The sequence below is a fragment of the Papilio machaon genome, chromosome 5, assembly GCF_912999745.1.
Source record: "Papilio machaon chromosome 5, ilPapMach1.1, whole genome shotgun sequence".
NCBI lineage: Eukaryota > Metazoa > Arthropoda > Insecta > Lepidoptera > Papilionidae > Papilio > Papilio machaon.
Genome location: NC_059990.1, coordinates 4,653,787 through 4,680,976, shown reverse-complemented (window position 1 = coordinate 4,680,976; position 27,190 = coordinate 4,653,787). Strand labels below are relative to the sequence as shown.

At 38.0% G+C, this 27,190-nt stretch overlaps 2 protein-coding genes and 1 non-coding gene across 3 annotated transcripts; all 3 read left to right on the top strand.

Moving 5' to 3' along the window:
* The first annotated feature begins 1,411 nt into the window (after positions 1-1,411).
* Positions 1,412-11,691, top strand: LOC106708805 (G1/S-specific cyclin-D2). Its single transcript, XM_014500360.2, has 4 exons — positions 1,412-1,791; positions 2,651-2,866; positions 5,905-6,061; positions 11,189-11,691. Exons 1-4 carry the CDS (start codon positions 1,555-1,557, stop codon positions 11,470-11,472), a joined length of 894 nt encoding a protein of 297 aa, XP_014355846.1. The 5' UTR covers positions 1,412-1,554; the 3' UTR covers positions 11,473-11,691.
* A 7,048-nt stretch (positions 11,692-18,739) lies between these two features.
* LOC106721646 lies at positions 18,740-22,873 on the top strand. The gene has a single exon (XM_045678026.1). It carries the CDS (start codon positions 18,740-18,742, stop codon positions 22,871-22,873), a length of 4,134 nt encoding a protein of 1,377 aa, XP_045533982.1.
* Positions 22,874-26,425: 3,552 nt separating this feature from the next.
* On the top strand, positions 26,426-26,498 carry Trnam-cau. The gene has a single exon. It is a non-coding gene; the product is annotated as a tRNA-Met (tRNA).
* The last annotated feature ends 692 nt before the right edge of the window (positions 26,499-27,190 follow it).

The following is a 27,190-nucleotide window of genomic DNA, read 5'->3' as shown; positions in this document are numbered from 1 at the left end:
CTATCGTCAAAATTCATTTATGTGGCGCGCTGGCTTTCTTATTAACAGTTACTCTAAAAGTTCTAGTTTAGATATTTTTAATTCCACAACTAACTCTGTAAAACAGGTATTCTATCGAAACTTTTTCATTAAGAACAAACTGTAAACTATAATAATTAAACTAGATCAAGTTTCTCTTTTTAGTAATCTTTGTAGTTTCTTGTGCTTTTCTTTTGACTTTTTGTTTGTATTTTTATATTTCTGTTCGCGCAAAAGAATTGTTTAAATTGTTTCTATTTGTGAGGACCTATTATTGGCTATGTTTGTATTAATTACTGTCTTACCTACTTTGTTAAAATGGCTGTTGGTCTTCCTAGAAATAAATAAATAAATAAATAAATAAATAAATTAATAGGAAAGAAGGAAAAAATCATGCGGGTCTCTAATTGACCCTCGACAATACATTAGGTATTTGAAGATTCGACGGACGAAAGTAGTTTGAAATTAAAGCTTGAGTATAAGAAATAATAAAGACATTGATGAATATAAGAAAGGTAAAATAATTGCAAACTGAGTTACGTTCTCGTAAAATATTTTAGGTATATGAACTTCCTAACGATACTCGGTGATCTTGTAAAGTAATTTAGGCGATCAAACCTAACTACAGTGACTACCGCTGTTGACAAATGGTATATTTCAGAATTGTCCAGAGATCACGTATAGGTGTTTTGGCGTATTGATTACTACCAATCAATAGGCATTTATTCTGAATTTAACAAAATAAATAGTGGATTAGCAATTAGGAATAACAAACATCGTTAAAAAAATAATTCGTAATTTCCTGCATTCAATCTAAATGTCTTAACAATCTTAAATAGTTACTTTATTATTATAAATCAAATTCAATAACGTTCAAACCATTTTGTGCATAATCCTATTTTCGTCAAAATTCTAAATTACATGATTACAAAAAATTACTTTAGAACAAAAAGCAACCCTTAGTAGGATAACCATGTGTTACGATCTGTCCTGCGCGATTATTTTATTTTTGTGAAATTTCAAGAAAATATTGCTTGTACTATTTAAATTATGAATTTGAAGAATTCTCGTGTCTTCTGCATAAATTTGATTTAAAAAATAGGAGATTCTCGAAATTAAAATTAATACTTTCCATCCATTGGTTAACCTCTGTAGAAATTACCTACGGCATTACTAAATCCACCGAATAATATTAGGTAGTAATAGAAGAGTAAAAAAGACTTTACATAAGAAATGTAATCAAAGAAAGGGAGCTTTCATGAAGGTTAGTCCGATGTTTGTCACTATCATGGTATGCCTATTCATAAGGGACAAGGGAGGGGTTACGATAACATTTGTGGAGCGTAGCTGAGTTCCGACGCAGGCGCATAGCTTCACTCCGTAGTTGCTCGTGAGCCGCTGTTAGCGCGGCGACGTGCTTTACGGCATTACGAAGAACTTACGTAAAAAATATTGCGCGAGTTTTATTTTTGAAACAATTATTTAAACTTTATTGGAACTGCACGTGTATGGATTGAGTGTATATTGTGAACCAAAATGGATTTGTCTTGTGGCGAGAATCTGCCTAATTCTGGCAATCGCAGCGGGGGCAGCGGAAGAGCCGTAGACATGTGCGTCGCCGGCCCCGACCGGGCCTTGGACCGCGACCCTCGGCTCATGCTGAACCTCCTTACACTGGAGCGAGCACATGCCTTGCACACAGATTACTTCCAAACCGTACAGATTGATATACAGCCGTTCATGAGAAAAGTTGTCACAACATGGATGTTAGAGGTAAACATTAACTAAATTATTTTTTATTTATAAAAGTTTCATATGTTTTTTAGTTACTTAGTAATAATGAGCTACATATATTCTTCACACGACTTACTTTCGTAGTTGTAAGTATATCGTGTGAAGACGTCGTACACCGTATTGCATCAACAGCTGATTAATGTGGTGTCAATGACCTACAATTGTGGGGCTTTTAAGCTTTGTTATCGCCTTATATTGGAAATTTACATTTAAACCGACAAAGTGCCGTTAATTTATATGGGAAATATTTATTAGAATCATATTAAGAGAAAGAGCGACATTGTTTACAGTATAGTATTTAAAAGTACCCTCATTCCGTACATTCTCTGTCAGATGTTATTGCAGATGTAAACAGACGATTCATCTTAAACTTATTTTTTTAGTTATGATAGCTCAACCTACCTCTAATATTAATAAGAAAAAGCACTTTAACAATTTGACTTAAAGTATGAAATAGTATTGATTTACGGCTTACAATAACCGCTAATATTAAAAATCAGTTAGGTATATTAACACAAAGTGCTTTCCAAGTAGCCATTCCTTAATAACTGTAGAACCTCTCAAACTAAAATAGTATAAAATAGTGTTTTCTTTTTTACTAGCTTTCATTATATACAATCCCGTAATTAATAATCGTAAAAAATATCTCTGTCATCCATGGACACTCATAAGACCAGCCTTTCTTAAAGACCAGACACTTTTTTCCTAAATTAAAAAACCCGTACTTAAGATTTACCGTGCCGTTTACCGTAAATGAAAGTCAATTTATTACGCACATGGTAAAGTTTATTTACAATTATATGTACATAACTTGTTATAGTATATTTGTTTACTATAGGTGTGCGAGGAACAACAATGCGAAGAGCAGGTGTTTCCACTAGCGGTGAGCTACATGGACCGGTTCCTGTCGCATCGCGCCATCTCGCGGCAGCAGCTGCAACTGCTCGCTGTCACCGCGTTGCTCCTGGCTTCCAAGTTCAGGCAGTGTCACCCGCTTTCCGTTGATCTGCTCTGTGCTTACACGGACAACTCCGTTTATCCTAATGAAGTCAGGGTAAGAATTGTTTATTACTACATGTATTGTTAATATGTAAAAAAGGTCCGGGTATATATTACATTACGTTAAAACGGAATTATCTGGTAAATTTTAAAGTTGTATTACACAATCTATAAAACGATAGAGGTACACTATGATTTAAAAGAGGATGAAAGGGGGAAACATCCATTTCCTGCACAGTCTCTCCAATATGTAATTTCGTGAATTATCATGTTAGTAATTTTGAGTATACAGTCAAAATCTGTTATAACGACATCGAAGGGACTACTCATATTGAGTCGTAAAAACCGATAGTTGTAACAACCGGTGACAGGTATTAATAGGAAAGATATGTATATAACATTCAGCCAGGACCTTTGATTTTGGTCAATTTAACCGGTATGTTGTTCTAAACGATGTCGCCATAAACGGTTTTTACTGTAATATGTTTAAGATTGTGGAAATTTTAGTGTGTGAGCGAAGCTGCTTATGAATTCTCTGTCAAAGTTTCATTGTTAGGGAACAAATACCGCATATTTATAAATCGAAGTCTTAGAGCCCCCTTCACCTTACATCCTGCGGCGACCGCAAGCCTATACAGTGTTCTGATTCTCCTGTGAACGAACTCGATTGGCAGAGTCAAATGTCATTGCTTCGCCCCTCGACGAAGGTGGCATTATATTGGCCGCTTCCTTAAAGTCGCCTGTGTTTCCGGTAATTACCTTCTTCCGCGAGTGTCACGATCTAAGGCCCACCAACAATTTGTCGCCCTTCTTACAAGTAGCTGCAGTCTGTGACGACTATTCAATAGGCCGCCCGCTTCCAACGGAAATGTGGGTAGATGTTCTGATACGTGTGATAAGAAGCTTCCTCATATCAAGAAATGTTCACGTAATTAATGCATTTAGCCCTATTAGCCAATGCCCCAATTATAAACGAAGTCTTTACGCTTGATTTTACTTAAATTTGTCCACGCTAGCTTGATCAAAAACCTTACGTTATGCGTTTCATCGAAGAAGGTATAAATAGATTAATTATATAACTTCAAGTGTTATTATCTTTTCCCACAAAAGTTTATTACAATAATTGATATCACCGTAATTGTGATATTGTGTGACCGCAGTGGAGGCTTTGCCAGCGGCGCGGCGGTCAGGTAGACAGGTGTGATTCCATCAATTGCCCACTAATGCGCGTGAGTGTTTGACTTCCACGCCGCTTCACACGCCATTGTTGTTATACTTTGTCACATGTCCCTTATGTACTGTATACTGGATACATAGCCCAAATAATTATGCATTTAATTAACCCGCTTGTTTGTCACTTCCTTGTAAAGGTTTCAACCAATTTATAATATAGATTGATGACAAAATCAAATGCGTAAGATCACAAAAGGCTAAAAATCAATCTTGGAATCCAATAACTCTTGTCATTTTTTCTGTTGCTATCTTTACTTTAATTAACTTCTACTTTTTTAAATAAGTAAACATGTATGATTCTGTAATAATATACATTGATAGCTCATAGTAGAACTTAAGATATTTTTTACGTATTACCACGTGTAATTATTGCGTAGACCGTGGGAAAGCAACTGGTTTTGAATTGAATGTGGGTCTACTTGCACCTTATGGCGTAGGGACATCCTTCCTTGCAATTAATTCGTCTGATGACACCGATAAGCATACGACGCGCATACACAATGATATCATATGCCACGGAACTATTCGTTTCCCATACTTCACCTTTGCCCGCTTTAACTTTTTCGTAGTCCATCGCGCGTGAAGTTTAAACCAACTGTTTTCTTTCACACGAATCATTTAAATTTAACAATTATGATAATACACCGTTTCTTTATGAATTGTTTTTAAATTTTATCATCGGCTTTTCGTAATTTATTAGTAATTTGAGTATTCATAGGCGATAAGAGATTGTATAAAAAGGGATGTTTATTTTTGTTCCGATGGATCATTGGATGTCTTATCTGAGCTCGTATTATCTATGGGTTTAATGAACTTCCACAGGGTTCATGTGTAAATAACATTGATTTAAAAATATTAACATTTAATTACTTTAAGTGCCTCGTTATTTAAATGACAAGATATATTGTGATTGTTTTTAATATAATATGAACAATTCACTAAATTTATTATTAAGTTTTTGAGTTCAATTATCTAATAGCGTTATTGTGTTTACGAAGAGCAAAATAGATTTGCAACAAAAGTCTTAACCGTATTCAAACGGTAATCGCCCACCCTTGCATCTTACTATCTGCATACATAAATACAGAACCTGTTTCTTCGGCTTGCCCTTTCCTTTTCAATCTTGGTACTTTGCTATTTTTTGCGGTTTCCGCCTGGTTCGTCGTGTATGACGGTTACGATTCAATTGCCGAGTGTCAGTAAACACTGAGGAGGGCTTTGTCCTTCTTAAGACACACATCGTTAACCAAATTATGTAATTGCAAAATTGTTACATATTTGCGAAATTGGCTACGACTAAAAATTTCAATTGTAGAATTAATGAATCTTAAATGTCTTCAAGATATGAAAGGAGAGACAATATTCAAATGTTTGTGTGTGGAGTCCAGTTAGAGATAAAGATATTTTGGTGTGTTAGATTACAAAAAACCAAACACATTCGCTTGGCTGCCGAATATCTGACGATTAGCATAAAGTGTATGTGTTGCGATGAATTATTATTCATTGACTATGCAGTAATTTGGTTTATCAAGTTTAAGAGGAAGTCTGTTAATAGCTTCTCCGTTCATAAATTCCAAATAAATGCCGGTTTCATGTATGCAATGTAACTGTCGTCTTAACTTCTCAACTACGGAATGTGAGAAAATAGTATTGTTTATTTCTAAATAGTTATGTACCTAAAAACTAGTATTTGCATATAAGTAACAAATTTAATACATTCACCAGTCATTACTTAATTGCCCGATACTGGTCTAATCCACAAAGAAAGAGCTAAAATCTAAAGTCGAGTTATGAAGTCAACTAGGAACTTCTCTTGACATACTCTTACTAGAGTATATTAAACGTTAACATTTGTTGCAGCAATGGGAGGTGATGCTGCTGCAGAGATTGAACTGGCAGCTGTCTATCGCGACAGCCTTCGACTTCGTGGACCCATTCCTAGCGAGGCTGTCGTGGGGCAGAGACAACGCCCTGGTCCGGACTCACGCACTTACCCTCACCTCGGTCTGCTATACTGGTGAGTACCAAAACATAAACGTCAAATATAAAAATAAAATATCTGCCAATTGTGAAGAACTTGTATGTGGACTTCATTGTATTGATACAGCTTCAAATCGTTATTAATTAACCAACAATATCATGTTAAACACGTTTTACACTAGGTATGTTCTTTTTGTGTAGTGAGAACTGCATGAAACACTGGCATAATGAGAATTTTTTTTTCTCATCCTTCTAAAAAACTGAGTTAATTTGCTATTTGTGTGGTAAGGTGTTTTATTATATACATCAAACTGGTTTCGAAAGCCTTGTTATAGAAACCTTTTCAAGGCCGATTTTAGTTATCACGTACAAAAGTTGCCGAAGTCATTTAAGGGCGAAGTAAGTCATTAATTCTATGTCTAAAATACACTTTATCGTCTTGTCGGTCTTTCATCCAACACGAAATGTCGACATTATTAAGCAAAACATAAATCGTGTTAGTTTGAGTCAGTATGCGGGTTGAATGCCACATATTTTTTTGTCTTGCCTTTGCGTTCATTAACATTAATCAATAATAATTACTTGGTGTTTATTTAATTTAAATGTAGTTTAAAATGTATGTCATGGTAAATATTTTTTACAATTAGTTTACTTTGACACCAAATCTAAGTACATAATTACAAAACAAGTCAATACTATGAGGATTAGACTAAGCATGCTCGTTGTAGACCGTTTCTATGCAGTACCATAAGCTATTTAAAAAGTTTAGCATAAAAAATTTGAAAACTTGAATGATTGTTACGCCTCGATTAAATAACTTTACGGCGAGAGGGAGCATTTTTAATCGTGCATTACAATGCAGGGAGGTATGTCTCTATATTTGTAATGGATTTGAGTGCGTGCGCGCATGGCAGGACACAAAACTAGAGGGCTGGTGCGTGTATCGGAACGCACATGCCGTAGCACTGATATCGCACACCTTGTGCCAACCCTCACTGCCCGCCCCTATCCCTCTGACCCCTGACCAGTTGCCACTCATATTGTCAAATTGCATGTTGCAATTATTTTTTTTGTAATTTTTTCAATGTGTTATGTATGTAAGATTTTATGACTCGCACCTGGAAAGTATTTAAAATCAAAAATTAGCGGAGGTTTTAATTTGTTTAAGGAACAAAAAGGTGGTAAATAGTACCTATCAAGCTTTTTATTTGGTACAAGCAAGCACTGACTTCTACTAAAACTCCTTGTCTTTTTATATTAATGCCTTTTCAATTTCAAAAATTTCATTCAAGTTTTAAAAGTGAATGTTTAATATACGTAGAATAGCTGTGAACCAAAAATGTACATAATTTTATTCAAATTTCCGTTATGAAACAAGTTTCTGTTTACAAAATCATCTTAAAGTATTTATTATCTATTAACAATCTAACCGATCAATAGCGGCGAACATTGTAAGGAAATGTTTGATTTATGACCGTCATACCCACGTCGTCAGGACTCCGGAAGTGACATAATTGTCAGTAACCGATCGTGAATTACCGGAGGTGTTAACAGGTTAATAACACTCCTTGACCCTTCAACCCTTTGATCTTAACACTCGGGTTTAATTTACGGCTATTTTGCCATATAATTTTATAGAAATTCGAGTACCAAGTTGGTCTTTAAGTAGTTGGAAAGAATGGGTTTCGATTTCATTGACCTTTGTTATTTTTATTTTGTTTTGTTTTTTAATACATAGTTGGATTATATATTTTAGAATTTGCAAAGTAACACTGCAATTTTCTTGCACTCTTACAAAGTATTGAGTCATATTATTGCTTTTATAATGAAATTATTGTATATTCACTTTTCAGTTCCATTTTTATTTAAAGATCGCGGACTGTATTGACCCTTTTCAGACCTCGATCCTCAGTTTTGTCAAGGTACCAAAATCTAAAAAAAAAGTGTTGAACACTATCGAACTTGTAAAGCTGTAAGAAATAAATGTTCGGAATGTGAGTTTGTCATATAAAAATACGAGTATAGAAATTTACATTTGTGTAACAGTGTCACGGTCGTGGCCTACGAGTTATGTAGAGGAATCGCGACAGCTGATCGGCGACAATACGCGAAGACGTCCCGCGGCCTTTGTCCCCGGCGGCCCCGCGGCTGCGCCCCACGGAGACCGTCTCAGCGCGCACCTGGCCACGGACCCTAAGCTATCTAACTCGATATTTAGCTCCACATTGACAACGCTTTTGAACAACTGCACATTTCGAAAGTAGACATACATCCAAGGGTTTTGACAAGATTTCACTTAGTGCTTTACATAACCTAAAGTAACGGAGGGTGAACCTATATAATTTTGGTAAGGGGCATAAGTTCAATAGAGCTTGCATTTATCGATACAATGTTAAAGTGCATACAGTAAATCTTTTAATAATAGCGTATACATTAATCGCATAAGTTGATAAACTTTCTTGAAAATTTCCAACTGCAGTATTATTGTTTTTTGTTCTAAATATCCACAGTGCTTCGAAGTGCTTCAATCTCAATGAAGACATAAAAGTCTTGTCGAGGGATGTGTCGTATTGAATTACATACGACCGGTTTCACATTAGCAGAGAAAATCATTTGCTATTTGCAACCCTTGCACTTTGGCTATCTATTTTGAATACGTTTGGGGTGTGAGGCAGGTTTGTTAAACGGAACTTAACGGTTCCTGTCGTCTGTTTGAAAGTTGTGTTAGCTAAGTTTGTTACGGCAATTAGAAATGGGGGTGTTGTGTATAGTAGTCGGGTTGTTGGTGGTCTGTGGCAGATGTTGGCGTTAACTGTCGGCCAAGGAGAGTTTGTTACGACAATTGGATGTGTAAGAAGCGGGGGTGTTGTCTAAGGTAGTGGGTGCGCGCGTGTCGGCGACAGATGTCGGCCTCAACTGTCGGCCAACCTGTCGTCAACCGCCCGCGTCGCTCCGATGCCCGCTCAGCTACAGATTACGCCCGATATCGCCTGTTCCGTCATGTTATGTGATTTTTAATGAGCCATTCACTGAAAATCGGAATATTTATTCGTTTAATTTTTTTTATTGAAATAATAATTTTGAAGTTTCAAAGCACAAAAATGAAGTCTGCCGGAACGTTTCTTGTATTTGGATAAAATTAATTAAAAAATAGCTTTTGAAACACTCTTTGCATCATAATTCATCTAGACATAGTTCATGCGGTAGGAATTCTTTTCACTCTTTATAAATTTCATATCTGCGGAAGCTAGTTTAATTACTTTCCTGTCACATTAAAACAGTAGTAATATAAAATGCACCTTGTAATGAAGTTAAATGTTGTTAACCGTATGAATAATATAACGCTTTCATTTAACGATTATCCTGTAACGACTTTGGTTGAACTTAGCTCGTTAACTAAGCATGTTTTTCTGATTAAAAAGAATGAAGCGTTCGCGTGTAGCAAGTTGTTTTTTCATAATCTATTCGTAGCGTGAAGAAGGTAAGGGAATACGTAAGGACGTGCATAAGGAAGGGCGTAGGTGGGCAGTGACCCTCCGGCGCGTAAGGGTCGCGCTCGCGTGGCCAGGTGCCGCCACATCTGCCGTCTTGGCCCTGGCACCCAACACCAAGACGATTCGCTTCACTACGCCCACCGTTACCTAAGTGTACTGCACTGACCATTGGCCATTGCCCTGAGTCTTTAATTGTCTATGTATTGTTCTGTCTTGTTTACGATTTGCAGTAAACGTAATTGATTTTTAAAATGAGATACAGCTGTAATTATTTCATGATGCATTCTGAAAATGATCCTCATTAGGCAAATAAGGTGTAAAAGTTCTGCTTTAAATTAAGAATCGCTTAGAAAAAAAATCTTTTGACATTCATAGGCAAAAAATATTTACAAAGGGAATGTTCATTTATATCTTGTCAATTTCATAAACAAAAGCTTTACGTTCCCCTACTATGGTTACAATGTGAGTGAGTTCAATGAAACTAATGCAATTTCTTTAGCTATTTATCGATCAGATTAAAAGGCCGCAAATATAAAATCATAACATCGGCGCGGCGAGTCGCGAAATCTGAGCAGCTGCGATTTGGCAGAAAGACTTAAGATGTAAATTACCATTATTCCGACGCTATTGTCCGGAGGTAGGTACGTACAAAGATGCAGACGGGGACAGCGGCGCGGAGCGGCACAAACCTGGCAGCTGCCGGCTCCTTCCTTATTCTTATAACAATGAACCACTCGCATTGTGCAAAATGCTACGCGACGTTTACACACAGTTCATTCCCAGCGTTTACTTTCCGATTTTGGGTCTATAAATCCTTACGCTATACAAATTTTGTGCAGTCTTATTCCTTTCTCTGTCAAAAATACAATTGCTCAAAATTATCTATGGTCCTTTCTGACCACATTGTATTTCATTTGTTTTTGTCATACAATAATAGTCAAATTTCATTGCCTAGTTGATAATATCGCATTTTATAAATACAGTTTCATTACTCGTATCATCCAGTATGGATATAAAATCTTGTCAGATTGGTTTTTGTTTTGTCGCGTCCTTTTTGTAAAGCGCGTCATGTGTTGGTAGTAAACAATGTAATATATGAGAAAGGTTTGTCCGGTCGCGATATAGTTGCAAGGCCGCTGAGAGCCGCTGGGAGCCATCGGGATGCAAGGTGCTTCGCCCACCTGTCCGTTATAATTATATCTGGCAACAGATGCGACTTACCTGCGCCCGCGATGCGCTTGCCTCGTGAGACGGAGTGCATTCGACTTGTTATAATGCAATCATTATTTTAATCTTTTGACATTCTTCACTTGTTTATATTTAGGTTTTTATTTCATCTGCTTTTCAATACATTCCGTATCGAGTTTTAAATAGAATATCTCTCTATATACATAATGACTGTCGATTTTTTACATACAAATATGTGTTGCAAAGATGAACCGGAATATATTTTGAGACGGTTTTAAAATTTGAAAATCCATTCACTTATAATTATCAAGGTTCGTTATTTAATTGTAAGTATTATTGACAAGCCAATCAAAGAACTATTCAAGTCTTGAAAGCTCATAGTCAGACCATGTGAGCTTTGACAAGTCCAAATTAATGCCCTGTTCAATCTTATGAGAAGTAGCTATTGAGTTATTGAAGTTATTTATTATCTTTGTCAACAGAAACGGAGTTTCTTTTGGTGCCACCATCTCTGATCGCTGCCGCCTGCATAACAGCTGCGGCGCGGGGGCTGCGCGTGCGTATGTCAGTGAACGAACTGTGTGCGATGACGCGCGCGCCTGCCGCCGCCGCTGAACTGGTCGCTAGGCACGTGGAGCGAGTCCTTGCACGAGAGACCCAGCCTCAGGAACCCAGGACGAGACATCTCCAGCCCATCAAAGTAACAACGCCGGAACAAACACAATTACCCGACACACCTACAGATGTACAAGATGTGCACTTCTGATTTGGTCTGCTATTGCTGGTTTTTGTGGTTATTAGCACTCTGTAGTTCATTACCAACTCGCTCAAATACATCAATTTATGCTTGTGAGCATACCTTTCTTCACACAATAACTCTCCGCTGGTGCATTGAACTAAAGTGAATCTTTGCCTTTCGACACAAGAGAATTCCAATGCCTTATTCAATTTTTTACATCGTTGATTCGTTTTGTGATTTGTATATCGATTGATATTTTCATTGTAATTCTTCGTCGATCGAAAGATCATTTGAGTTTTGTTATTATTTATCAACGATAAAAAGGATATTGACAAATTAGGAGGAAGAAAAAAAATATGTTAAAGTACGGAAATATTGAAGATTGTGTCAAAATAAGAAATAGTTATTTCTCAAATTCCATACATTCCTTGTATTACAAATTCTACAAAGCTTATTGTAGGTTATCTTATTGTTGTTTTCATACTGACTTTAGACTCACGTCGAGTGAATTGATCTCATTGGTAAACAAATGGATCCCCGCTCACATTGTCAGCGTCCATGTTTTTTGTCAGCACACCTGGTTCGCGCAGAGAAAAAAATTGAAGAAATATTTTTTTTGCTACGTTTCCTCCCAAACGGCTGTAGTAAAATTGTACAATGATCTCAAATTATTTATGTAAAATATCGTCTTAAGTTAGGTTAACTCTATTTATTGATTGTGTATTTGTTAATAGCTTTACTTTAGCTTAATTCTGATCAGGTGATTCCTGTTTATTTGATCTCCGCGAATCCCAAAAACAATATTATTTTAAGCTTCAATACATTTACCGTTAACCATAAACATTTATATTCCAAAAGTTGCGAAAGAATTTGATTTTTAATGTTGACAAAAATTTTGTTTTGCTCATTTTTATAATTTTTGAAAGAAAACAAATAATCGTAAACTTCATTTTATATATTACACGGATATGAGAGATGTAAAATAAGTGATTCTCACCGAATATTTATAAAGATCACGAATACCGTTTAGCTGTAGTTTTGTGTTGTTAAATTAACTTTAGTACACATATTTTATTTAAGTGTAATCACAATGTGTGGTGTGTAGGAGTGTTTAGTAACGTTATTCATAAGATCTCACTGTGTTACAAGTTCAAAATGAATTGTACCGTACAATCAGAAATGTATTTACCTTTAAGGGACTTCATGTAAAACTGTTGAGATATTGTAATATTTATTTAGGTCGATGTTATGTTTTAGTAAATTCTAGTCACATGTTTACACATTCCTGTTTTCGACCAAACTTTAGTTTAAGTTGTAGTTAATTAGAGTTGTACTTAGCTAAGGTAAGGTAGTGTATCTGATTTGTATTTTGTCCTAAAGTGCGTTCACGAAATTCTAAACGATTTTTTCTTTATGTACTATTTAGATAAAGGACAAAATATATATCAAGATTATGCTTTTCGTAGCGTAAAGTGTATTTGTAGTAGTTGTAGGGCGCAAAGGTACTTCAAGCAAAGTATCGATGCGCATCGAAAACCGTTACGGACGATAAATAAACTAATTAAAACAATTAATGGATGAGCTTTTTAACTTTCACTATAAATTTTTACACTGAATGTATTTGACTTGGGTACAGTCCTTATGAACTTTATATATTTGATATTAATAACTGTAATTATTTTTCGTAACGACTGTACTTTACAAGTAATGTTGAAATGATTATTTCGGTACCAGAACTTATGAGAATAAACAATGTAGATCTTTAAATTAAATATGCATAGACTAACAAAAGTAGCCACTTTCTATAATTTTATGGAGAGTTCTCTGTTAGAAATACTTTGAATTTATTTGAATCGTTTGATGATTTGATAAATAGCTTTTCTTTTGTGTAATAGATTTATGGATGAGAAGTCAAAAAAAAATTGTATAATATTTTAAAGAAATCCTGTTCAATTTGTTTACTTGAATCTTTTTATTCGATTTATTTGTTTATGCTCGTCCATCAATTGTTTTTGTGTTGTTTTTTCCATCGAGTAGTTTATTGTAAAACAAATGAAACTTCTTTTTTTATTCAATGTTAGTTATTAAGACTAATATATTCTATAACTTAGGTTGAATTTAATGTACAACTCTTATGGGTATTTTGTAAAAATGAAAAAATCTAAATAAAAAATTAAATCAACACAATGTTTGGCTTTTATTACGTTCTAGTTATTCGCTTACAACATTCAAGTTTAAAAATAAGTTCCAGAAAAAATGGGTTTACCTTTGCTAAATTGAAAGTAAAATTAAGTTTAAGAAACACCAATGTTTTCTTTTAAGTGAACGATTTAAACATTTTTAAATAGACAGTCGAATAATGCAATGATCGGTTATACAACCTTAAAATAAGATGTTTTTCCAAACCTAACGATTTCATATCAAGGACTATCCACAGATTATACTAAAAATGTATGACATATTTATGACATATCCATTATACTTTTGCAGAGTAAAATTTAACCTTTTTACCCCTTTTTTACTGTACTTATGATTGTGAAAGTTTAATTCAAGGAATGAACGTTTTTTACACTTTGATAAAAGTTAGAGGGTTTTTGATTATTGTGGATTGCTTACGTCTGTCAAACAATATATTATAAAAAAAAACATCTGTAAGAAATTAAAGATGGCCGCTAATAATGAATAACCATGGGTTTCTGAGACCAAAAGTCGTTTAAAACATAGTGTTATCTCTGTTTTGTCAAAGATAAGGGATGCCGATATATTTTTATACAGAGATTTCGGTCTCAGAAACCCGCGGTAAATGAAATAATCTCCGAATATATTTAAGTTATTTTTTCTTATCTTCGCTCAGTTTCCTGTAATCTTACGGAAGCGACAACAATGGTTCACAAAACATTGATTTCATTCAATAGTTGTTTTTTTGTAACTATTTTTTTTCCGCTCAATTCTCGCACGTGTTTGCACACGTGTTTAGATTTCTTATACGGAATTAAAGTATGAAAGCTTAACCATTTAACCATTTCTGATCTTATAGGGTGGAGAATAAAAAAAATTATCGAAAGAAAAGTATTAACTTACTTTTTTATTATGTTGAAATTGACTAATAGGTTATATGTATATATAATAGGTTATAATATTAACTATTCGTATTTATTTAGCTCCGTAAGTAGAAATTTTTGCTCAGCTTTTTATTACTTACATTTCCTCAACCCACCAAATTTAAACCACATATTTCAGCATAAAATATTAAATATCTTGCAAATTATATTATTTTTAAATTAACCTTTTGGTAATATGAAAATATCCAAATTTAATTTGTATAATGAGGTAAAAATTACCGTGATTTTTTAAATGATAACACCAATAATATTGGATTATAAGTTGTTCGTCTTATTACCCTCTAAGAATATTATTGTTTTCGTTCTTTTTGAGGTAAATCAAAGTTTTTAGATAATTTGAGAGTTAAAATCACTTGTATGCTCATGATACTTTTCTAAAAGCAGAAAATTGTTGCTAGTGTCTTTCAAACAAGAATAAAACCATAAACACTCGACACTCGCCCAATCTGAGGGAAAGCCATTATCATGAAACTGAAATGAACATAGTACGTAGTGTCATCTGTCGATTATATTTTGCAATTTTAGAAATAATATCCATTAAATAGATGGCGCTGTAAATATTAAATTATTATTATTATTTGAGTAGATTATTATTTGTTGGCTATTTTAAAAATAAAACACGTATTTTGAAGAAAATTTAATTTAATTTCACTTTTAATTTTAATATCTTAACATAAATAAATATACAAAAAATCTTTTGCCATTTCTCATAATAAGGTTGGTTGGAAATTAAACCAACGCCATCTATTAAACGAATACTAAAATAAAAGTTAACGTTTCAAAGGAGTAGTTGTCATTAATTTTAATAGATGACGCGTGTACAAAAAGTAGCCAAATAAAACAAACGGCTTACAAATTATTATGAATTTTAAATAAACAATTATTATTTGTAATTTAATATTATTATAGAATATATTACATGAATGTGGATTTATTTATTTTGTTAAATTATCATACTACAATACCGTGGTTATATTGCTTTTATTTATTGTACAGTTTTTGTCCAACTGAAAAAGATTTTTGCGGGTATTTTTGAACCTTTATTTGTGTCCATAGCTGTGGGAAACCCGGGAAACCAAATAGAATCACTGATATTGAAGAGTGAGGTGAGGCGTTCGGAAACCCAACAAGCAAGAGTGGTTAAGTCACATTTTTTTGTTAACTGTTAGTTTTTTAGCAATTTCGATTTCCGACGTGTTTAAAATATTTAACCATATTAAAGTGCGGTTTATTATTGCAACAATAAACGTATTGTATGAAACGAAGTTTTACAGTATCCATAGGTATTGTTACTTTCGTACACACGCGGTTAAGTACCTATTGTTCCTTGCTTCTGCTATCTATACCTATATACATAATCGTAATGTAACTTTGCAGTACTGAGCAGGCAAAGGTGGGCATTAACTCGTTAATCCGTTAATCGTTAATTAACGAAGTTAAAATTTTCCTTAACGGATTAACTTTTAAGTTAAATTCAAAAAGTCTTAACGCTCTTGTTAACTTCCGTTAAATTCTACTTCCGTTAATTTAGTCCGTTAATTGTTACAATAGACACTTATTGACGTGTTGTCATTTTATTTAAATTATGCATCAGGCTACATTCGTAAGTTCAGCTATGTTCGGCGACCGTCGGCGAGTCGAATGGTGAACGAGAACGAGAGAGAACGAGAACGAGCGAGTGTGATGCATGTTATACAAATACAATACACCGAGCGGCCGGGATAGACGTGATCAAAAGAGTACCACAGAATCCTTGTTCGAAAATAATGACGATTTAAACAAACTTACCTCTATCAAATATTGCGAAGTTTAGGCGCTAGACACCTTCAAAGTTTATTAATTATTTCATGTAAATATGATGTCTCGAAAAGTCTTTATTACATTTTAATCACATTAAAACTGGTTTTCATTTATTTAAAATCACTTTTTCTAGAAAAAGACTTTGTTATAAAATCAACATAAGGTTCGAAAACACTCACACTCTTAATACAATAATTGTTATACGTGAGACGCAAAATCTATTAAAAGAGACAAACTCTGCGTTGAATTGCAATCAAAATAATCGAGATTACTCTTCAACGTCGTACCTAAAATACAACTAAACTTTGTTGCAGACAAAAATGTTTATTTTAATGTTGGAGTTTAAAGACAACAAAAAATATAAAAAAAATAGTTTATGGTTCATTTGAAAAAGCGTACAAATAGGATTTTTTTTGTCATTGCGTAGATAAGAAACAAACAATGAAAAATAAATTTAAAAATTCGAAAGACGAAATGTGCACGCAATAAACGTTCCTCAAAAACAAAAGGGATTTAGGTGTTTATTACCGTCGTTTGTTTTTTTGGGGCTTCTTCATATTCAACGAAAAATAATTTTAAAAACAACAAAAATATGAACAAAGGATCAAATGGACAGCCGCACAGAGAATGCGATAACGAACTCGATGGATTTATGGCCCCAACCCTTCTAATTGTCGGGGATGCACGTGCGCTGCGCAAAGACAATAGCGAAGATAATTTGTTTGTTTACAAAAAAAAGTATACGACAAAACGAGAAGGAATGAGGAAAAAGATAAAATAATTATGTTAGTGAAATAATGTTAAACTGTGTTATACTAAATTTAATATATGAAATGTTGCCACAAGTGACCTTTACAAAAAGACATCGATTTTTTTACGTATATCGAAAGTTTATTTTAAAACTAATCGAATGTCGTTGAAAATAATTCAAAACATATTCTTACTAATTGACTATAACGATTTTATAGGCGATAAGAAAGATAGAAGACATCACCCGCGATCGGTTGTTTTCGTTATGTCATGTAACGTATGCTCTATACACTGAGAGTAATTTAACTTGATTTAACATATAACAATAGATCGGACGATAGATCATTAGATGCTAGAAGTTATTGAATGTCTCTCAGTTGTATAGTTTGATGCGTAGAGATGTATCACTGGATTGGTTTATATACGAGTAGTTTATTTATCAATGTTATAATAAGTTTCCTCTGATGTTAGAAGTTTTATTAATAAATCTATATTAATAAATAAAAAGTACGTAAAAAATGATAACTCTGTTCGTAGGTCCTTAGCTAAAATAAAATAAAAAAATATTATCTAATTATACATAAAAATAAATGTTCAGTTGTTGAAGTATGAGCAAATGAATATCCAGGTGCAAATAGTAACAGATAAATGTAAAATACTGCACAAAAGTTTTGATTGTTTTCTTTGGAATATTATCACATGTCGTACTGTTTAATAGAAAATTTGTGTCGTCTAAATTAAGGCCCACTGTCTACGGAGGCGTAGCTGCATAGACGCTTCAAAATACGCCGTGCAGCTTAAGCAGCCCAGCGTACTGATCTCTATCCACGAAGCGTATTGCAAGCGTACATTGTCAATCATTTGTGAGAGTGCAGTCGGACGACGAAGACGTTATTTTGGCTTATCTCTACATTCGAAGTCGACGAAAAAGACGATTTTATTGGACCCATCCATTATAGCAAGAAATATCAACTGTAGATTTCTTTCGCCACCTCACTCCAAGTTTTTTCAGTTAAATCTTTTCTAGCATATTCAGCAAGATTAGTGTTGGCGACGTAGTTACCAACTCATGTTACACGTGCCGCTCTTGAACTCGCGTCGAGACAAGTTTAAGATTTCAAACAGTTATCGTCGGTTCTATGTTTATCTTGTGGCGCCACAGCGGTCTGCTATAGGGTTTCTTTGTCAATTCCTTTATCAACCGACGACACAGAAAGACGCGCATTGTTTTAACTGAAGCCCGCTAAAGAACGGTGCGGCACAGTGTTACGTTTGTTGGAGCTGCGGCGAACTTAGTATAAATAGCTATTGTAAGTTTTCAAAATGGTCCAATCGTTTGGGAGAAATAAAGGCGTAAGCATCTCCGTTCAAGAAGAAGTTTCATTTATACAGTCCACTACAGTTTTGGTCCATCGTCGCCGGATTTATGAAGATTTATGAAAATTTATGAAGAAATTTAATTTTAATTTATGCAAGAATTTATGAAGATTGTTTTTGAAGAAATTATTTTTAATTTAGTTTCCGAAGATTATTTTGAAGATCATTTTTATTTGTGAAGATTTTGCCTTCGAATTCCTAGTTGAAGAGACGTCTTATTTCACGTCAGTCACTGTCAGATCGAGATGGTGATCACCAGGAGCCAAGGTGACGCAGCTGACGCGGAAGAACGAAGACGGCTTCAAGATCGTCAGGAAGAAGAAGCGCAACGTCAGATCGAACTAGAACGACGACTACGCCTACACCCTGACCCTCCGGCGTCACCCATACTACACCGATCCTATATGGGTGAACGGAGCGGCGATCTAAGGGTTGATCCATTACTCCCTACGACGACCGCCACAGATCTTTCGTCGGGGCTTCCGATCCATGAAGACCGTCGAAGATCGCCAACAATGTCGCAACGCTCGAACGTCAGCGTGAACTCGCGACTAAGGCTGGCAGAACTAAAAGCAGCAGAACGGTTGGCTGCCATTAAGAAAAAGGAACTTGAACTGGAGGCAGACCTCGTGAAGAAGCGGCTAGCAGCCGAGGTATCTGCCATCAACGATGACCGGGAGAGCCTACCCGATGTTCCTTTTACCCCTGCTCAAGAACGTGAGAAGGTGGTCGAGTGGTTACACTCAAACCCTCCTGAACCACGGGGGGAGATTGTAGGTGGCCAGCGCAACGAACCTAGGGCCACCCAACGAACTAGATCGCCGACGCCAACCAGAAGAAGTGGCATCGAACAGCTGGCAGCGACATTAGAGAAAATGGCGCGACCACGTTTACGGCATACCGACCTACCGATCTTCTCGGGTGACGTAAACGAGTGGTTGCCGTTTTATGCCGCTTACAAGGATACAACGAACATGTATGGCGTGTCGTCGGCAGAAAATATTCAGCGATTAAGAAGCTGCCTCAAGGGAGAAGCAAGGAACGCTGTCGCGGCGCTACTTCATGCAGCGTCAGACCCTGACACCATTATCAAGACACTAGAACAGTGTTTCGGCAGGCCGGAAGTGCTCATAGACCGAGCGCTAGACGAATTAAAGAGGCTGCCAAAGCCAGGGTCATCGGCGACCGAACTGAACGCGTTCGCTATTAAAGTGCAGAACACGGTGTGCGTTCTGCAGACAATAGATAAGAGGGGTTACCTCTATAACCCTCTCTTAGCACGAGAAATCTTAGACAAGTTGAGTCCGCATCTGCGATCCAGATGGTGCGATTACGCACACGAACATGAAGACGCAACAGATCCTGAGATAACGTTGTTGTCACGATTCCTTATGCGCGAAGCTGATCGAACGCTACGCTTCGCATATGCACCAGCAACGAGCACAAGCACGACGAACGCAGCCAAACGGGAGATCAGACCTGACGTCATGATGAAAAAGAAAACGCAACCCGTCTACGCTGTCGCCGAGTACGCAGGAGGTACCATCGTCTGCCCTAGCTGCGAGCAGCAGCACTCGTTGCCAGAGTGCCCGAAATATAAGGAACTCGCTGTCGAACAGCGGTGGGAGCTGGTGAAAGAAAAGAAGATCTGCTTCAGATGTATTAGAAGCAAACACAGGCGCATCGTATGCAGAGCCAAGGCATGCGGTGTGAATGGGTGCCAACGACCTCACCACTCCTTACTGCATGAAGAGGTCAAGCCAGACCCTGAGGAGAAGTCCGACGAAGAAGCTGTACTGTCGGTAGCGCCCAGATCAGCTACCGGCCCTAGAAGTGTTCTTCTGAAGATCTGTCCCGTGGTAATTAGCGGTCCACGGGGGGAGCTCAAGACCCACGCGCTGCTGGATGAAGGAGCAACGACGACCTTGATCGACGAAAGCCTAGCTCAACTGATCGGAGCCGAAGGCCCTTCAGAACCGCTGCACCTTCATGGCGTGAACATGGAACAGAACGAACATTCCAGCCGACGAGTCTCCTTATCGATTCGGGGTCTTAAAGAAGAAAAGTCTTTCGATTTGAAAGCGCGAACTATACGAGATCTACGTCTGCACAGGCAGTCCATAACCAAAGATCTTTTGAAGGGCGAACATCTGGAAGACATAGATAGTGAAGAAATAAGCTACGATGAAGCTCGCCCAGGCATCCTAGTGGGGACAGACCACTGGGAATGTATCGTGTCCCGTGAGTTACGAGTTGGCCGCCCTGATCAGCTAGCGGCATCACGAACACAGCTCGGTTGGGTGGTACACGGAACGGTGCCACGAACGATAGCACAGACCGAACGCGTGCTACATGTATACGAACCGATACAACAATGCACGAACGACCAAGATCTGCGCGAACTGATGGAAGATCATTTCACGACCAAAGCTTTCGGAGTCTCACAGAAGTCACACGTCAGCGATGAAGTACAACGAGAAATTAATATCGTCGAGAAATCCATTAAGAGGATCGATGGAGGCTGCAAGAAAGGGCTGCTGAGGAAACATGACCATCATATTGCCAACAAGAGAACCGATTTCCGAACTGATTATATAACAGCAGTCTACTGGGTACGCCACGATGCTCGACGATACACACCCTTCGTCGCCCACAGACTCAGAGAGATAACTGAGCTTACGCAGAAGCACGAGTGGAGTTGGCTTCCCACCGATCTAAACGTAGCCGACAATGCGACCCGCCTATCTAATAGTGTAACCAACGTGAACGATCGTTGGTTCCGGGGTCCTGCTTTCTTGCGTGAGCCAGAGTCTGAGTGGCCCACCGAAATAATATCTGAACCGAAAGAGGCGGAAGTTATGCACGTGACAGAAGATAAGAGGAAGACGAACTCCTGGCTACCTGATCCAGAACGCTTCTCTAAATACGAAACTCTCGTCGGGGCAACAGCGCGAGCGATCGCTTTCGTCGACATCGGGATTCGCCGATCTGCTACGCGTCTCGAATGTCGTCACCTGGAACAAGCGGAGAGACTGCTCATCCAACACGCGCAACGGCAATGCTTCGGCGAAGAGATGAACCGTATTGAAGCAGGTCGACCTATACAGAAATCATGTAGACTGTACAGACTGGATCCGGTGATCGAAGACGGAGTACTCAAGGTCCGAGGACGCATCGAAGCCGCGTCCACTCCAGCGAGCGTCAAGCGTCCGATCATCCTGGACGAGCGACATACGCTCACAAAGCTGATCGTGCTTCGCAAACATTGTGCTGCAGGTCACGCAATTAGAGAACGCGGGATAAATGATCTTCGGCAGCGCTACTGGATCATTCATCTCAGACCAACGGTGCGCACAGTGGAACGGAACTGTGCATTTTGTCGCGTGCGCCGAACCAAGCCGCGACAACCAGTCACCGGAGACCTGCCGCGAGCACGACTCGATCCATTTCATCGTCCTTTCACCAATTGTGGAGTCGACTACTTCGGACCGATGACAGTGAAGATAGGAAGACGCCGCGAAAAGAGGTGGAATACACTTTTCACGTGTCTCACCTCACGCGCCATCCATATAGAGATAGTAGCATCACTGTCAACAGACTCAGCAATCATGGCCCTACGTCGGATGGCGGCGCGAAGAGAATGGCCACGACTTATGTACTCGGATAACGCTACGAACTTCAGAGGAGCCGACATAGAACTGCGGACTGCATACACCGAGTGGGCATCTGAACTTCGAGGAGAGGGACTGCGGCACCGAATGGAATGGCGGTTTATTCCTCCCGGTGCGCCCAACCAAGGCGGCGCCTGGGAGAGGTTAATCAGATCAGTCAAGACCGCACTGAATGCTGCGATGAAAGAACAAGCGCCTACAGAAGAGGTGCTTCGAACTGTGTTGACTGAAATCGAGTTCTCAGTCAATGCCAGACCACTGACACATGTAAGTGTCGACCCCCTGGAGCCAGAGGCGCTTACCCCGAACCATTTTTTATTGGGGTCATCGACGGGAATTCCAACCAACGGATCGTGCGACGCAGAGGATCGACGGACTTGGCGCGCCAGCCAAGCGCTTGCCGACCACTTCTGGCGGCGATGGGTACGAGAGTACCTGCCGACTCTCGTACCACGCGGCGAGTCCGGAAGAGGAGAACGACCACTGCAGACCGGAGACATCGTAGTCATCGCCGACCCAACGCTGCCACGGAACGTGTGGCCACTGGGGGTTGTCTCGCAGACATATCCGGGACCCGACGGCGGCGTCAGAGTCGTCGATGTCAAGACCAGAACAGGAGTCTTCAAGCGGACCGTCAGTAGGATCGTCGCCTTAGGAATAGAAGAGGCTACGCAAGCTGCGCCGGGGGGAGAGCTGTTGGCGACGTAGTTACCAACTCATGTTACACGTGCCGCTCTTGAACTCGCGTCGAGACAAGTTTAAGATTTCAAACAGTTATCGTCGGTTCTATGTTTATCTTGTGGCGCCACAGCGGTCTGCTATAGGGTTTCTTTGTCAATTCCTTTATCAACCGACGACACAGAAAGACGCGCATTGTTTTAACTGAAGCCCGCTAAAGAACGGTGCGGCACAGTGTTACGTTTGTTGGAGCTGCGGCGAACTTAGTATAAATAGCTATTGTAAGTTTTCAAAATGGTCCAATCGTTTGGGAGAAATAAAGGCGTAAGCATCTCCGTTCAAGAAGAAGTTTCATTTATACAGTCCACTACAATTAGTGTTATACAAACACGGATATTTTTCTATGATCTGAACAAATTTGGCAGCCGTTCCCGCCATTTTTTACAATAAAAATGACGTGCGTTCACTCCTTGTACGCCCAGGCGTACGACAGCCAGTACGGCAGGCGTCATGAAGCTTGCGTGCAGCGACGCGAGCGCGACGCCGCCGCTCCGTCGACAGAGTTACATTGTTTTGTATGTAAGCTGCAAGCAAGCGTACACCAAGCGTATAATGACGAATACGCGTCTATGAAGCTACGCCGTCGTGGACAGTGGCCCTTAGTTAGCTCTCTAATTCCGTGACGTCGGATTGTCGATAAAAAAATTGACTGAAAAAGTCAATTGTCCATCATTGTCAGTGTAGTATAAAAGTGTGTGTAACTAGTGCATGCTACGTCATTAGTATGGTACAGGCGTTATTACATCGCTCCTATTGTCTAAATTATATTTTAGTATTATATAACTAAATTATAGATAGGATTAGCGATCTCCCGAGATTTCGTAAGGGCAGTAAAAAAATAGCCTAAGTTCTATTGAAAGTCTCGACAAAATCGGTCCATACGATTCGGAGATTATTCATATGGCCATTTCCCGCTTGCGCCTTATACTCGTAATATAAACAAAAATTAACTTTAACTGTTAACTTTAACTTGCGTTAAATTTTCGTAAATTAAACGCTTTAACGATTAACGAAGTTAAATTTTTATTTAACGAATTAACGATTAACGAAGTTAACTTTTTGATTAACTGTGCCCACCTATGTGAGCAGGTATTGATTTCCTTAAACATCTACGCATACATCAAGCCGATTTCGGCGGTTTGTAAAAAGTTTGCTAACAATTTTCCAATTTGCACTTGAAAGTCCGATACGGTATAGAGTGGGGCGCAAATAGAGACTGCGACGTAGAGCCCCTGAACATGGAGAATGGGGGGTTTGGGGTAGGGTCGAGGGGGAGGGCAATGTTTGAGCAAAGCCGAGCGTAGGAAAAAGCCAGGTCGGGGCGCTCGGGGGCGTCCGGGGGCAAACACGATGTCTCCGGGGAGCCGCTCATTAGTCGTGCAAACACGCCGGCGGCCACTTTGACAAGCAGCGGCAGCACTCGCAAGTCGCAAGTCGCAAGGCCGAGCCGAAGTCCGCCGCGCGATATTCCCCTCCGCCAACCTTAACGTTAGCTATCAGCCAACAGAACTGCACATACTGTGTAAATAAAGGCGGTCTGCTTTATTTACTTGAATTGCGCAAGTTCTTCGGAAGTTAGATTTAGTCCATGTAAAGTAGCTATCGAGTAAGTTCTATGTGTTATTCCAATCGAGTTTGTCACTAACTTACGTAAGACTTTTGTTCATTACAATAATTATAGTAAAGAACTAAAATTAGGTAAATGATTACTTTATAATGTATCTACAAAAGCATAGGTTCATCATTATCAGATATATTAATATACTAGTAGTGTTAGCCTTACGCTTTCTGCATCTTTTTAGTACTACTCTACTCTACTACTCTCTTCATCGTTCTTTCGGCCTTGGTTGTGCCGTTCCGTATATCGTAAGTAAACGTTTCGCTGTCGGCACCCTAAATCATTAAAGCCTAGCACAGACTTTTACTAAGAATCTTTGATTAAAGTTAGTATAATGTAGTAAAGCGGCTGCGCTCTCGACGGCAGAGACAGCGGCGGCGGGCTACGGTCGTCATCAATCACAGGCTCAGGTGCGCCGTCGCCGGGGATGCCCCGCTACCCCCTTCCTAAACCCCTACGACATTGTATTTACTCTGATATACACGCTATATGTAAATATGCATTTATTATGATGAATCAAATGCTTGAAAGCTAAATGAGATTGCACGTTTACTTCATGATCTGCATCTCGGCGTTGATATTTTATCGAAACATATATATTTGATAGCTTATAGGCGATAATATGATGGACGACAATATTTATATTTTTTATTATCTATTTTACATTACTCGTATACGTAACTCTTAAGTACGTTGCACCAACCATGAGTGAAAGCCTTCTGTTTCTTTGTCTTTCTTTAATTTCTTCATTTAATCGGATTCATCCTCGATTTAAATATCTTGCGTTGACCACTGTCTTAAAACGGCACTGGGCATACAACAGTGGCTTTAACGTAGCAATCATCTCAACTCAAAAAAAAATGTATGTATATTCGTTAATTAAAAACAGCGAAGTGGCGTGGGGCGCACGGCATGTGGCCTCGGAGGGCGTAAATTGAATTATCTAGCGCGCGGCCGGCACACGCCGTAACCGACGTATTATCTGATTACAGGACAGCTCATCCGCTGCATCTTGCGAGATGCATTACTAATCGTCATCACTACCGTATTATTGTACATTCATTTATTGCTTTTATAAAGTGCTGAGGTACTTGAAAGTTCCCTCACCGAACAGGTCATCAACATCTAGTACCATTTCAGGGCCAACTTTAGGAATATAACTAACCGTTGATTTCTGAGATTGAAATCTCTGTATAAAAATATCGTCGTCCCTGTCATTATATTTCACAAAACAGAGATAAAATTATGATTTAAAAGGGGATGTTACATATTTTAGTTTCAAAAACCTACGATTAGAGATAATAGAACACACAGGATCTTCTTATTTGGAGTTAGTCGTTCAATAAAACCAAAGAAGTCAAAGAAATATTTTTTTTCCCGTTTGTATAAATTATTGAGGAACTAACATCATATCCCTTAATAATTGAAGTTCTCAACTTTATGTTAATATAATTTTATTTAACTTATATCAGTATGTCTGTTTTAATTGTTAGAGAAAAAGTTTTGAGCATCTAACGTAAGTAGATTTTTAGAATACAAACAACAGTTAAAGCAAGATAATTGAACAAAACAAAACTTAAGTTCATGTTATTTTGTAAAGTCAGCTATAAAATAGTGTCGTTTGATTGCAGGTCTTTAAGTGAAGCCGTTTATCACGCGACTTGTTTTTCTTCCAACTTTCGCTGCAACGAAGGTTGCTTTCCAAGCGGTTTTGTTTTCATCCCTATTTCCGGTTTGATATTTCCTGAAACATTTCACAAAGTATGTTGTTAAAAATCAGTTCGGGTGCTAATTTTTATGGTAGTTAAATGTAAAATGGTATTTTATTTATTACCGAATAGAATACTTATCAGTTTTATTTATAATTATCAATAAACATATTTTATTTTAAGACACTTCCCGTAGCCTCGGTGGCGCAGTAGGCAGCGCGTAAGTCTCATAATCTTAAGGTCGTGAGTTCGATCCTCACCCGGGGCATTCTTTTTACATCCTATTGTGCGTTTTAATTGCCGTGACATAGTATGCATATTTTTGTCTTTGACTTTTAATATTATTTTTAGGTATATCTGAAATTGGTCTAATTACGCTCAAAAACGGAAGACTACATCTGCAAGAATCAAGTCGTCAGGCGTCATGTTTCTTGCAGCGGGTTTACACTGACGAAACTAGAAAACAAATTGTCATATCCTTCAGTCTCCTAGAGACTAGAGGAAAATGATATTGCAATATGTTTCGGAAATTGAATCTCACGGCAACTTATAACATTTCATTTCGTATTGTTTCCTTTAGATACAAACGAAGAAGATAACTGCAGAGATGGTTTAATTGGGGGGGTTATCTGGGGTACGGTTGACATGACTAGATATTAAAAAAACGTTGCAATGTAATGAATATAAATAATAAACGAGCCGCGCGACATCGCGCGGGCGACGCTGCGCTCTCTGGGGACCGCCGGAGTAATTCCGATATTGTGAATATTATACTTGCCGTTTTCTCACGTACCCTTTATGCACCACCCCCCGCGGAGGACGCGTGCATTTGATGTATATTCCTTATATTATCAAAATTATCTATACAAATTTATTTCCGGGATGTTAACATTACATTATATTCACATAGGGTACTACATTGTCTTAAACTGAAGCCTCAGTGTAGATTTTTTCATTAAA

What these genes read in the sequence shown, in the direction of transcription:
- LOC106708805 (XM_014500360.2), top strand. Translation starts at nt 1,555, where the DNA reads ATGGATTTGTCTTGTGGCGAGAATCTGCCTAATTCTGGCAATCGCAGC. An exon ending in TCACAACATGGATGTTAGAG is followed by an intron (nt 1,792 to 2,650) that starts GTAAACATTAAC and finishes TGTTTACTATAG; the next exon opens with GTGTGCGAGGAACAACAATG. An exon ending in CACCTCGGTCTGCTATACTG is followed by an intron (nt 6,062 to 11,188) that starts GTGAGTACCAAA and finishes CTTTGTCAACAG; the next exon opens with AAACGGAGTTTCTTTTGGTG.
- LOC106721646 (XM_045678026.1), top strand. Translation starts at nt 18,740, where the DNA reads ATGGTGATCACCAGGAGCCAAGGTGACGCAGCTGACGCGGAAGAACGA.